Source organism: Porites lutea, chromosome 6, assembly GCF_958299795.1.
Source record: "Porites lutea chromosome 6, jaPorLute2.1, whole genome shotgun sequence".
In the NCBI taxonomy this organism is placed as follows: Eukaryota; Metazoa; Cnidaria; class Anthozoa; order Scleractinia; family Poritidae; genus Porites; species Porites lutea.
The window spans coordinates 165,001-178,326 of NC_133206.1; the positions used below are offsets into that span (position 1 = coordinate 165,001).

Genomic DNA, 13,326 nt, shown 5'->3' on the forward strand with positions numbered 1-13,326 from the left:
TTGTTACGGTCATTTTTTACATGCCCGGTTAGGTAAGTTAACTTACCATTTGCAGCAAAATCAAAAAAGCTCACAACTTCAAGATCTATAAAAACAGCTAGCCTAGCTTAGCTTGAGCTCATCTGTACCATGACTCTAATCCTTTATATAAAAAAGCCTTTTGAAAGAACTGCAAATAACGGGCGCGATCCATTAAACCAAAACTTCCGGAAATTTCGGTCCAAAACTCAATGGATCGGTTCGGTCCAACCGGAAAAGTTTCAAAAAAACAGGTCCACCTTTTGAGATGGACCACTTTTCCCGGTCGGACCGGTTGGAATTTTGGTTGAATGGATCGCGCCCGTTGAACACCTTACCTCAGAAGCTCAAAAATCATTGCATCACTTCGAATCTTCTTCTGGATCATTCTTCTTGCTTCTGTCCTTCTTCGAACTCTTTATTTGGGCACTTGTGCTTTCATCCTTGTCCCAGGCTTTCTAGCCCTCCAACATATGAACATATGGGTTGACCGAGGAAAGTTTCGAACATACTTCAAACTTCTGTAAAATTCTCCAAAAACCCATCGGGGAAAACGCTCCAAAACTGCTTCATACACATGAGATGAGGCCCAATTTTAGCGGTTCTCATACATTCTCTCTAACGGCTGCTCGTTAGGGCCAGATTTTGGCCATAACGCTGATTGGCTGTTATAACAATGCCACAAGATCTGATTGGCTGTCGGAAACGCCGGAAGTTGAAAGCGCTTCTTCCTCGCGTGGTTGTTTTCGTGAATGATCCGCCGTCGGCGGAGATGAAGGTCGATTTTGCTGTCTTTTTTATTGTTTTATGGTCTTATGGTAGGAAAATATGCCTTAATATGCACCATGGAAATTCAGAAAATTCATATGGTTGTTCATATTCTCGCTGGATTTGCTTTATTTACTGAACTAATGTGAGTGTATCGCGGAGTTGAATCCCTCTGCAAGTTGTTGACCGCTAACAAGGTGCTTTTTGATTTACCAACAAAAATACTGTCCATCTTAAAAGTGGTTTCAGTTGAAAGTTTAGCCGGGAATGACTTTTCTGAACGGGGTACGCAAGCGGAGGCTCATTGCGAAAGAAACCTCAATCGCCCCCTATTAGACGAAAAACATCGCATCGCTGTTCAAGGAATTTTTGCAGGCATTATCATAAAAGCTGGTGGCGCTAGTGTTACGGTAACAGACTTGTTTTTTGCCTTCGCTTTTTGTGAAAAACAAACCAGGAAAACTGGTGTCCTCGCTCGTTTAGCTTTTTGCTGATTGTTAATTTAGCGAGCCAAGTTTTTAGACCTGCAACAATACAACTAAGGAGAACTACAAAGTGTGTTTGTAATATTGTTTTTCGTTTTGTTTATAGGTCAGTTGAGCATGCAGTTTTAGAAGTGTCCGTTCGTTTTTCCAAAGTGGCAGATAATATTTAACTGGATTTAAAAAAAAAAATGTTTTTTTTAGACGTTTGTTTCTCTAGTAAATTCGCAAATTGCAAGTGTACGCACGGGAGTAAATCAGCTACATTAAATGCACTTGAGAACTCGTTTGGTTTGTTCTGAGATAATTTATATATCCTTTGAAAAAGTTGGCGATATATTTCTCCAAGATCTTTAAAGATTTATGTACTGACAATCGGGGAAAATGTCCGAGGAAAATATTAAGGCAACAGACAAATAGATATTTCAGTATTTTTAATTCGAGCGCTCCCATCCAAAACATAAAACTAAAACATCGTGTCGCCGTCTTTTCGAAAACTTTTTACCTTCTACGCTAACAGAAATAACCTCCGAGATCTCCTTTACATGTAATGTCGCAAGAAGTTAAATGTGATTGCGCTGACCGTTTTATTTTTAGTTGAAAAAATTAAAAGATAAAAGCTATTTGTCAAGACAGCGAGTCTGCATTTTTCCCACGTATGAAAAATTTGCATACTAAAAAAACAAGGAACGGAAGTAGTTTTGGTTGGCTGATTCGGCAAATGTCAATCAATCAAAAAAGTGGCTGAAGACGTTTCGTAGAAGGTTTGTATAAGGCTCTATGTTCGTTTCGCCTTGTGCGCGGGTTCAAAGCGAAAGGAAAATAGAGCCTGATCTCAGGCTAAGGAAAACGAAACGAACAAAAGTCATACTACAGCCCTCCCCTAGCTGGGAAGTCACATGAAGAAGACACGATCACAACGCACTTTGGAAGAAATAAAAAGCCATTCTGTTGGTTGATACGTGAGAGGACCAAACTGCAACGGAGGACACAACTGCAACGCTACACCCTTTGACCTCTACGATACCGGTGAAGCGCTCTACCAGTTGAGCCAACGAGCCAACTGGGAGCAGATCATTGAATTGGTTCAGTTCTGATATATGATTTTCATATATTCATGACTTCATCATCCATTCATCCTTTCACGGAATAATACAAACCCATTCAACGACTCATATTCTAATACTCTTTTGACGTTGGCTGTCATAAACTTTAATATGGTAGACCAATAGGGGTAAAATAATCGTCCACAAATTAACATCTGGAACCCCATGACTATTCTCAATTAAGTAAGCATAATGTTCAACCTTCCAGCTGGTTGTTTATGGAAAAAATTACATTGAACGAAATACCACTCACTCTACAGCGAGCAAAAGTAGTGATCCTCACCGATGTTGCTTATCTTGAAAGAAGTAGTGTTTTTTTCAAGCATGTTCTCCTACTATAGTCATAAACTGTGTTTAGCTTTTTTTTTGTCGTGATTCGTGAAAAAAAGAGCAGCCATCATTTTTCGAATTAATTTTTCCCGCTTTCGATCCACGTGAACTACCGTTGTGTTACGACATGTGAAAAAGCTGTACCAGGATTGACGTAAATTCGCCGCTCATTTTCGTATTATTGGGCACGAAATGCAAGGTTTTTGTATAAGATTCACTGAGTCTGTTGTTTTGGAATCGAGAGTCCGTGGTTTGTGAACCATTTGTTTTGCCAAACGGAATTTCGGAGCAAGCGTAAGGAACTACGACAGCTAGTGCGGGTCTTGAATTGCTCCAGCGAGCGGAATATTATAAAACTTTCGTCAAATGTCAATTCTTCTTCAAAATCATACGTCCTTGGTCGGAGCACCGCACAATTCAATTGCAGCTAGTAACCACGCATGCCAACCAAATAGGAATGTCCAAGAATTGTTTTCTTTGCAGTCGCCTAATGATTTATCCTGATGACACCTGACGAGAGTGATTGAAATCATGTTAGAAGAGCAGCGTAACTATATAGCGCCTGAACTTACAAAAATATTTGTAAGATGGAGACACTTTTAGTGAAGTTACTGGACAGATAAGGCGAGGGTCCCTTAAATGTAACGAATGCGTATTTAACTAATAACCTTTTAAATTTGGGGTCTTAAAAATATTACAAGTCGCTTGACGCAATACCGGATCGCAATTGTCATACAAGTTCATTCAGTCCACGTGTAAATAATTTCGCGCAGTTGGCTTGGCTAAACTTAACAATACTCGGCCACTTATTTCCATCCTGTTGGATAACCGAAAAAATATTGTGTTCACCCATCGTTCAACGGGGTTTGCCTTTAAAACGGAAAGAGCAATTACACGCACGCAAAGCGGTGTGAAATGTTTTTCTTGTTTACGAATGGAAACGACTTACTAGTATGGACACATCGAAAAACCGGCAGACTTCATGACTTAACTGTTAGGAGCAGTGTACCGTTAAGTACGTTAGCCACACAATAAACTAACCTTGCAACAGGGTGAAAAGTCTTAATGTTTATCGAGAAACGATGAAGACATCTTATGATCAGCTACCTCTCCGAATACTTGGGTCCAGACGCCTTTCATTTGTGAGAGTGTCAAGTTGTAAGGGTGTAAGGGCCCTTACAAGAGCCCTTACACTGAGAGCCCGTTCGTAATTCGTGACTCATTTGCTCTAGAATGGAAATCTTCGCAAAGATAACATCAAGACAGATGGGCTCCTGATCAAGAACATTTCTTACTTACCATGATTTTAGCACTGGCTTTCGTGAAAGAGTGTTTTAAACTATTTTGCAGGTTGCCGTCCGTGACAACAGCGTGAATCTGGAACATTTATAGTGCTTCAAAAATTTGCGGCAGTCATTATGATTGTCCATTGACAAACTGCATTGAGTACTTTAGACAATAAATCGTGAAAATGTTTTAAAAAACCATTTTTATGCGTTTAAAAAAGTTTTAATCGGAATTATTCAGCTTTCTAATCATCTAGTGAGGTTTTAGGACAATAAAGTACAAGATTAAGAACTCAATCTCTTATCTGTCCACCTTCTTAAACGGTATCCAGTTTGCAATTGAATTTGACTGAAAATCTCAAGTTGGATTCTAGCCTGTATATCAAGCGCTTATGACTAGCGAGGCAACAACGCGGCATTCGCGCGAAACGCGAGGAGAACGAGGAATTCACGCGAAGCGCGAGACGAGCGAGAGGCGCGATGCGAGGGGAGGAAAAAAAACAAACATATTTGGCAACACCTTTGTTAAACCTTTGACTTAAATCTCACACGCATTTGACGACAACTTTGTCACACGTTTGACCTGAGGCTCAGACATTTTTGACGACACTTTTCACAAGCCTTTGACTTTAATCACAGACATAACTTTGCCGCGCTTTTGTCACACCTTTGGCCTGAATCTCAGACATATTTGACGACGCCTTTGATAGGGGTACAAATGCTAATGAAATATACCTTTGACGCGCGTCAAAGGTAGGGGTTAAAGGCGTGACAAAAACGGCCTTTATCGCCTGAAGACGCGCCTTTGACCGCGGGCAAATGTAAACATTTGTCGCGCGTCAAAGTTGTACAAAGGTGTGCAAAGGTGGCCTTTATCGCGCGTTTGACTTCACCTTTGACGTTCGGTAAATCCGTTTTTTCGTCCCGTGTGTTCTGTAAATGTGTGCGCTGACGGTACAGTTTTATATCTTGCTGGTCCAACTGTACACAATTTAATTTTTTACGTTAACCAAGATCTTAAGTGTTTATCTGAATGGCTAGAAGACAATAATCTTGTTCTAAATGTTTCAAAAACTAAGTGTGTACTATTTACATCTCAAAGGCATAAAGAGCGCGATTGCATTTTAAATCTTAATCTTCTCGGAAAGTCCATATCTTGCGAAACTACTTTTAAATACCCAGGCGTGGTGTTTGACAACTTTATGACTTGGAAGGCTCACGCGGACTATGAGTGTAAAAAGGTGGGGTCAAAAGTTAGTATCCTGGGCCGTGTTAGAAGTTTCGTCACAAAAGAGGCAGCAACACCTGTTCACAACGCTTTAATTCTTCCATTATTTGATTACTGTGACATTGCCTGGAGTAACCTTCTACAGCAAGATATAGATCGACTATAGCGCCTACAGAATAGATCTGCACGGATTATCACACGTTGCTCTCGCTCATCTGAAGCAATAGAGCAGCTGCACTGGCCGACTCTTTCCAGCAGACGCTCTTACCACAAGGCTGAACTCGTTTTTCTCTGTCTTCACTCATTAGTTCTTAGTTATTTTTCATTATATTTTACTAGATTTTCGAACATTCACAATTATTCCGCAAGGCAAAGTATGAGGCTATCCCTACCAAACGTTAAACAAAATTTTGGGAAAAGGACCTTTCTTCTTACTGGCGCAAAAATTTTTAACAAACTCCCTTTAAACATTGTGAAGAGTGAAAGCATTCAAACGTTCTGACGCCGAGCAAGAGATTTCTTTTTACCATAACTTTGATATTTTATTCCTATTTTAGGCTTTAAATGTGATTTTGCATTATATTTTTAGTCTTTTTAATGTAGTTCTTAAATTCTAGTATTGTATTTTTATTAGGCTTTTTAAATGTAGTAGTTATGAAAATTCTTGATGTAAATTAATTTTTTGAGATACAGGTGCCCTATGGAGACCAGCCTTAGAGCTGAATGGGCTACCCTGTGTAAATAAAGTTCTACTTTACTTAATTACGGTAGTGGATATAATTTGTTTAAGTCGTTGTTGTATTTTGTTGCTGTTAGTAGTAGTTGAGTCTTCTGGATCAACATAATAGTTGAGTCTTCGGGATCAACATCTCGTTATCACGTCATTTTTCCTTTGCTTTTAGAATCAACTCACTCAGCAGCGAAATCAAGGAGCAACGACTACTTTTAGAGAAATTGCATCAAGCAATAATATCCAAGAATGATATCAGCACACGTTTGACCGATGACTGATTTACTCAACAGTGCCAACTATGGATCTGCACAGTTTTAAGTTATAACCAAAGAAGAAAAATAGGATGATGTTTTTTTTTTGCCTGCGAGTATTCGTTCTTTTCACTTCGTCTACAGATAAGTTACCCTGGGTTGTCAGAGACGTTTTTCTCCTTACCTAATTCTTCACGGCGAAGCCGCGATAGCGACCTATGTAGGCAGTGTAGGCGGTTTCCGTTTTCGATCAAGTTTTTTCCCCGCGGCTTCGGGCAAAGATCTCTCCGCCGGCGGCTGATACTGAAGCATGCCGCTGCATGGGAGGAAAACCTCTCACCCAGGGAACAGATAGCGGGTGTGCAGGTCTCGTGAGTTGATTCAGAATCAGTAACAACAAATTTATAGAACGCGAACAAAATCTACGCTTTGACTTTAACTGTCGAACATTGTTTTAAAGAACCGAGTTGATATGCCTGCTCACATACCCAAGTGACTTTAAGAATTAAAAACAGAGATGCGATGGACATTTTTCGCAAAAAATCGCCGCTGCACAGGTGTACAAGTACGCGTGCTGTCCTACAATTATGGATAACTGTTCTTGCGCCGAATAGTACCAAGAGATTTTGAATGACGGTATGACGACTCGCCTTGTCAATGACATTCGACTTTCTGGAAATAGAGCTGTGGTAAAATGGTGTTTACTGTTCGGTAAAATGCAAGCATTTTAATAAAACCCGAAGTTTTGGGAAACCATGCAAATCTTTCTTCTGTAAGCTTGTGCTTTGGAGTTTTTTTGTGTGTCACTGAGGCCCTCTCTGCACGAATCCCGATATTTTTGAAAACGGAGATTTTTTTACTCCGTTTTCGAAAAAAAAGGCGGTATCGATACGTATCGTATTTGCATAGTTTTTTCCCATCCAAATAAAGAGGCTAAAACGGTGGAAATACGATAGCATCCTTTAAAGAGCATGAGTAGTGCTAGTAATAGCGCAGCTCCGCGCGCGAGCGTAGCACCACAGCTAAAATAATTTGGTAATCTATCCATCTGAGAAAATTTGGTTATGACGTCAGCGTACGACCTCCCGTCCGAACAGACGCTGGGGGAGGGGGAAGGAAGTCAGACGTCAGCCCGTCGGGGGAGGAGTATGTTATAGCTGAGGTGAAATTTTGCATTTCAAGCAACTTGCTCGTTTCGGCAGTAATATATCACATGTCCGGCCGGACTTTTAAAGAGTGAAAAAACAAAAAAAACGGTCTTTCTTTCCACTAAATTTTAGTATCTACATTAACTTAGATAAAGAAAAAACAGAGTGAACAGAAACACAAACATTTCCACCATAAAACGTGTAAGTAGGAAGTTAAATGAAGTTTCACGTTTTAGTCGTGCAAAACAACGGCAAGGAAATGTACAAAAAAGTGTGCTGCACGTGCAAAGTTGTTTTTTGCTAATTAGATCTATTGTTGTTGTTTTTTACCGTTCTCGTTGTTTTCACCTTGTCTTAAGTATTACTCGATTTTGTATTTTCTTTCAGAAAACTATAAACATTAAAGAGAGCTTCGCTTTTAGTCCTGGCTAAATCTAAATCTATTTAGTATATACTAAAACAGTGGATAGCGTTTTTCGCGCGCTCTGATTGGCTACTCAATCAGTGAATATCCTGCACTATTCACTGATTCACCTCCAGTTCCTCCGAGCGAGCGACGCCAAACTCGCGTAAGTTGCGAGCAAAATGCCTTCCCGGTTTGCTGCCGTAAGCAAACAAAGAAATTTCACAACTAATCAAGCAAGCTGTTTCCGAAATACACGAAGAAGGTGACGAAGTTCGGATTGGAAGTTTTAATAGGTAAAACTTTGACTTTTTGACACGAATTTATCGATAAAACCGGTGAAAAAGTTTTTTGTTTACAAATGCAAATTAAGTTTAAGTCTTGCGTTAATTTATTTAGTTGAGTTGTTCATAAATAAGCTTAAAACTAAATTTAATAATCTTTTTTTATAGAATGATTTTAAATACAAAAAGAATTCACAACTCCTTTTGAAGAAATTTTCCCGCAAGAGCTAAACAAATGCCTTCAAAAGTTTTAATTGTCGGCAAGAAAAAGCGACGGCCGCGGCCGCCCGGTCATTACGCGCCAAAATTGTAATCGTTGGCAACAGTATTTGAGTTAAAAATCGTCATTTTTGTGCTCAATTATCTCACTGTTTTAGTATATACTAAAACAATTATTCACCTCAGTGTCGGTGGCTAGTCGTGGATATTTACCTCACTGCTTCGCAGTTCGGTAAATATCCAGGACTAGCCACCTCCACTTCGGTGAATAATTGTTATATATTATGTGATGTATGACATCGAAATATTCCTAAGCATCCGTTTTCGTACGCCCACAAGTAAAAGAGAAGTCGGCGTTTTCAAAAATCTCCACATCTGCGTTTTTGGACTCCAAACGCCCATTTACGTGCGCCCCTAGGTGCGCCAAAATACAAAAAACAACAACAACAACAACAACAACAACTAGCGTGGATGGAAGGTTCAAGCAAAGGGCAAAAATCCATTTTGAAAAATATATGGATGCCTGTGGATGGAGCCCTAAAACAACACGACTCAGAATTTAATATTACAATTTAAACTATTGACGCCCGGCACTTTTTACGTTTTCAAAACGTCATGTTTTAATAGCGTTGCTTTTAATCCTTAAATGCTGTACAAAATCTTTCGTTGACGAGTGATTTTCCACATACAAACAATCCATAGGATTTCGTGACTCCGTATTTGGGGTTACCATGGAAAGTGCAGGTGGTGCTGTTCTCGAAAGCACTGAAGGCTTGAGTTCTCTGGAAACGTCATTCTGACGTAGTCATTTTGCTTCGTAAAGCTATAATAACGGCTGAAATTTAGTTTGTATGCCATTTTTTTGTTAAGTTCTTTTTTTGAAAACGGAGATTTTTTTCCTCGTTTACAGCCATTTTTCATCTTTATTGGCTGTCTAGTGAGTATCATTAGGAGTGACGGTAGCTAAGAGTCCACTTTCTCAAAGAAGCGAGTAAGGTGATGTAATTCGTCTGCGTTATTTGGCTTGTTGCTCGTGAATTTAACCTACCATTTTCGAAGTTGCGACCACTGAAAATCACAAAAAGCGCGAAATTTCCGTGATAGGTCGGAGTGGCTGTGGACTTAGTATAAATATGAAAAAAGTGGGGGAAGGAGCAAACGCTGTAAAAAATTCTGGCTATTTTCCAGCGTGCAATGTAGTTGTGAGATTGTAGCTCGGCCCAGGAACCGAATAAGAACAAGGTAACTGAAATGGTAACTGAAACTAATAAAATTTTGACAAATGAAAATTAATGATATGTGTGGAGAGATTTTGGAAAACAACCTGCCGCTTGGCGTCGGTTGCAGTTGCTGGATTGCTCGGCTAATGAGATGAAATGAAACTAGGACATATTGGCTTGGATTCGGCGTTTGATTTGTGGCTGCTTGGCGATTTCAAGCTGAGGATTTTTTTTCGCATGGGGCATTCCGAACTGGACTGTGAAGCCTTGTCCTTTCTCTTACAGTGGAAACTCGGGGTTAAAGGAAATCGCTTAAATCGCAATGGATCGGAAAAATAACCACACAGCAAACAAAAACAAGCAAAGTAAATACGGTAAGCTGTATTTTATTGAACATTCTAGCGAGTATTTATCGATTTGAATCTTTTACCTGAATTCCCATACAAATCCTTTATATTCACGGCCATTTTAAATTACGCAATATGAAACTACATGTGTTAATGATTAAACTCACACACTGAGCTTGGGCAGCCTGTGCACGAGGGTGGTTGCGAGTGACCGAGCGTGTTCTGGACTGTTCCAGGTCGCCCAGGTCCTTTTGGGCTTTTGCTGACCCAGGCGGGTTTCTGCATTGGTTAGCTTTCTCAAAGTTCTCTTACTGTTGTCAACTATCAATTTAATGAGTTTCGTCAGGAGCCCAAGCTCCTGGTTTCGTTGTTCAAAAAAAAATTTGAAAACAAAAATTGCTGTTTCGTGGTTTAGTAATGTCCCAAAACATACGCCTGTTTCTCGGCATGGTTTCAGGATATAAACAGATGTTTTTTTCTTACAGACACTACTTAAAAAGTAGATGAGATCCAAATTGTTAAGGCAATATTTTTTGCCTATTCTTGTATTTCTTCCATTTAGATTTGTCTGAAACTTGGCTATTTCCTCTTCGGTTAGCCGTGAACTATTTCCACATTTTTTTGAGCTCACTCGTGCAGCCACTGTAGGAGACAACACCATTGCCTGGAAACAGGGTTGCGATTTTATTACCATGATATGACTTCTATATTGCCTACATCTTTCAAATATGGTAACCGCTGGCTGGTTACAAAGAATTAGCCGCTGGACTGAAGTACTGGAGTAATCAGAAACGGCAAAATATTTTGAATGAATAATAATGATATTGTTATATTCCCAGACTTTTATTCAGCTATACAGGGGAATGCCATTGGTTGATTCTTGGCTAGATGGCCAGACTAAATTCAAATGTATTCTGCTCATGATACAAATAAAGTTATTTTTAAAAAAAGCAATTGTACCCCGCTCAGAAATTATACAACAGCACATCATGAAAGCATGGTGGAAAGAGGCATGACAAAAGGAGGGGAAAACACTGCCAGATTTTACTTTGGTGAATGAAAACAACAACCCACACACACATGGAGCATCAAGCTACACTCTAAGTTACCCAAGAATAGATACAGCAGCTAGTGGAGGGAAAAGGTGCAGATAATTCATGGAAAGTAGTTTGTAAATCTTCCATTCAGTGGTTTCAAGAAATCAATTTGGGTTCTTACAAGTTTGTTTTGATCCACCCTTTATTCTTTGTTGCTGTTGAAGTGGAATTCTTGGAATATAATAAAATAACTCACGTCAGGTCCCTCGGGAAACCAGTTATTTTGGTATTTCCTCGAGTCCTGACGTTTCCCTTGACTTCATCTCAGGAAACAACAGTATTCTCTCCGAAAGAAAAGAACTGTTCCCCTCCAGACCTAACTAGAAAGCACAACATGCAACAAACTTGTCATCAATATCATTATGTTAGGAAAACAAGCATATTTTTTCACTATTCAATGATAGCTTGTATTGCAAAAATTCCACTATTCAATTGTACATGTAAACATAAGCAGGTGAATTGGTAATCTTTGACTTATAAGAGATTAACAATTTAAAGCCCCTAACCATTATTAAGATTTACTTAAGATTTACATAAGAACAAGCAAGAAATTATCTCAAGTTAGCAGAGCCAGCAAAAAACGCAGCCATCATGCTCGCTGACCAACTGACTGCTTCTTCTTATGTAAATCTTACTTTTTCTTTTATAAACTTAACAAACAAGTAACAGACAATGTCCTTTGTTATACATAACTTTAAGGGGCACAATATTAGTTTATCTAGATGTGCCCCTCTCCTCTCCTTCCAATATACAATGTAATTCAATTTAAGTGTTGTAATTTCTGTTTTATGCGTTTTTTTCTTTGTTAATCTTTATCTGTTACTATATTACTTTTTTCACGTTATATTTACATAACTATGTATCAGCTAGGAATTGGAGGAATAAATAAATAATAATAATAATACAAAATAAAACCATTATTAAATGAATTTCAAGAAGTGTTGTCAACAAGACCAATACCTACAGTTTCTCACAGAGTGATCTGATAAGTTTAAAATATGTTCATGAGTCGATCCATTTAAGTTAGTAAACTCATACCCAATTAGGTGTAAATGGAGTTGAGTGGTCAAAGTTTAACATAATTCACTTGCTTGTCACTGTACGTTTCATGGCTTAGAGAAAGCATCAGCTTCGAGCCTTGAAACCTCTAGTTCTTGTTTGGCCTCCTGAGATTTTATCTCCTCTAAAGCTTTCTCAAATCGTTGTTTCAGAAACAGATTAGAGGCTTCTTCAATGCGCCTCTCCTGCTCTGTACGAGCTGCTTGAATCTGTCTCAGTTTCTCTCTTGCTGAATCTAACAAAGCTTGACAATGATTTTCACTTTCTCCAAAAGAATTGGAAGCACTTTCCTCCATTTCTACATCAACATTAACCTCATTATCATCTCCATCATCTTCCTGCTGAGTATCAGCCTCATCTTGCTCATCACTACTAGCCTCCTGGAGGATGGCAAAAAGTTCATTCCTGTCTTCATCATCGCTAACACTATCTTTCCCTGGGTCCCGGGACAGTGGTGAAGGCATAGAACTGTTCAGTATGTCAGCATCAGACACCACATTCTCATCTGCTTTTTCCTCGTCTTGTAGTACCTCAAAGCTGACATTAGAAGCACTAAGATCAGTCCTAAGCAAACGTTTTACCTCTTTTTCAATCTCTGGAGATTCCACAACCTTCTTCTTAGCTGTTTTTCGAAATCTTCGTTTCCGAACATTTTTAAGTGGGCCTGTTATCCCATGATTCCAAATAAATTTCTTAGATTCTTTCTTAGGGGATATCTCCTCTCTTGTGCTGTCATCTTCAGAGCAAACAAGCATTTGGCAGATGTCTGCAGTCTTGTAAAAGCTCCTGTTGTCCACAGTTTTATGAGACTCTATTATGCATGGTAAATCCAAAAGCTTTGCCGATAAAGCTGCTCCATCAAACCTCACTGTGGCGTGTCTATGATCGGCTTGAAATTCAATCGAGAGCCTCTCTTTAAGTGAGTCATTTTGGATTGCGTGTCGGAGTCCGGATGCATATACCTGAGGTACACGAAGAATAAATTGATTTTCCAGTTCACTTCCATCAAACTTCGATTTAGAGGACATTATTATTTGACCACAAAAGAGGCGCAGCCAATGGTTCTGCGCTATTCTGACTTATTTTTACGTTTTTCTTCTTCAATCTGCCTTGCCTTGGCCAACACTGAGACAAGAAGCACACGAATTCCGAGTTTGTACTTTGTGTATGTTACCACAAAATATACTTCGTTCCCAGGGCCTTCTCCTCTATGCTAACCCTTCAATTGAACCCAAATCGCAGATTCTCATGTCAGTCATGTCAAGCCTATCTTTTTCTCTTCAGTGAGAGTCCATTGCCTTTTCCCATAATATCTGAAACACCCTTTTCAACTATCCATAAAAACCT

General features: G+C 39.2%; 1 protein-coding gene, 1 long non-coding RNA gene and 1 pseudogene across 2 annotated transcripts in view; 1 reads left to right on the top strand and 2 right to left on the bottom strand.

Annotated features, from left to right (window-relative positions):
* The window catches only part of LOC140941502 (uncharacterized), a 9,526-nt gene extending 8,920 nt beyond the window's left edge, over positions 1 to 606 (bottom strand). The window contains exon 1 of the long non-coding RNA XR_012166471.1: positions 357 to 606. This is a non-coding gene — a long non-coding RNA (uncharacterized lncRNA). The remainder of the gene's footprint in view (positions 1 to 356) is intronic.
* LOC140941743 (transient receptor potential cation channel subfamily A member 1-like) overlaps positions 1 to 6,763 on the top strand; it is a 171,050-nt pseudogene extending 164,287 nt beyond the window's left edge.
* A 3,884-nt stretch (positions 6,764 to 10,647) lies between these two features.
* On the bottom strand, positions 10,648 to 13,120 carry LOC140941262 (transcription initiation factor TFIID subunit 7-like). The gene has a single exon (XM_073390242.1). It carries the CDS (start codon positions 13,005 to 13,007, stop codon positions 12,027 to 12,029), a length of 981 nt encoding a protein of 326 aa, XP_073246343.1. The 5' UTR covers positions 13,008 to 13,120; the 3' UTR covers positions 10,648 to 12,026.
* Positions 13,121 to 13,326: the final 206 nt, after the last annotated feature.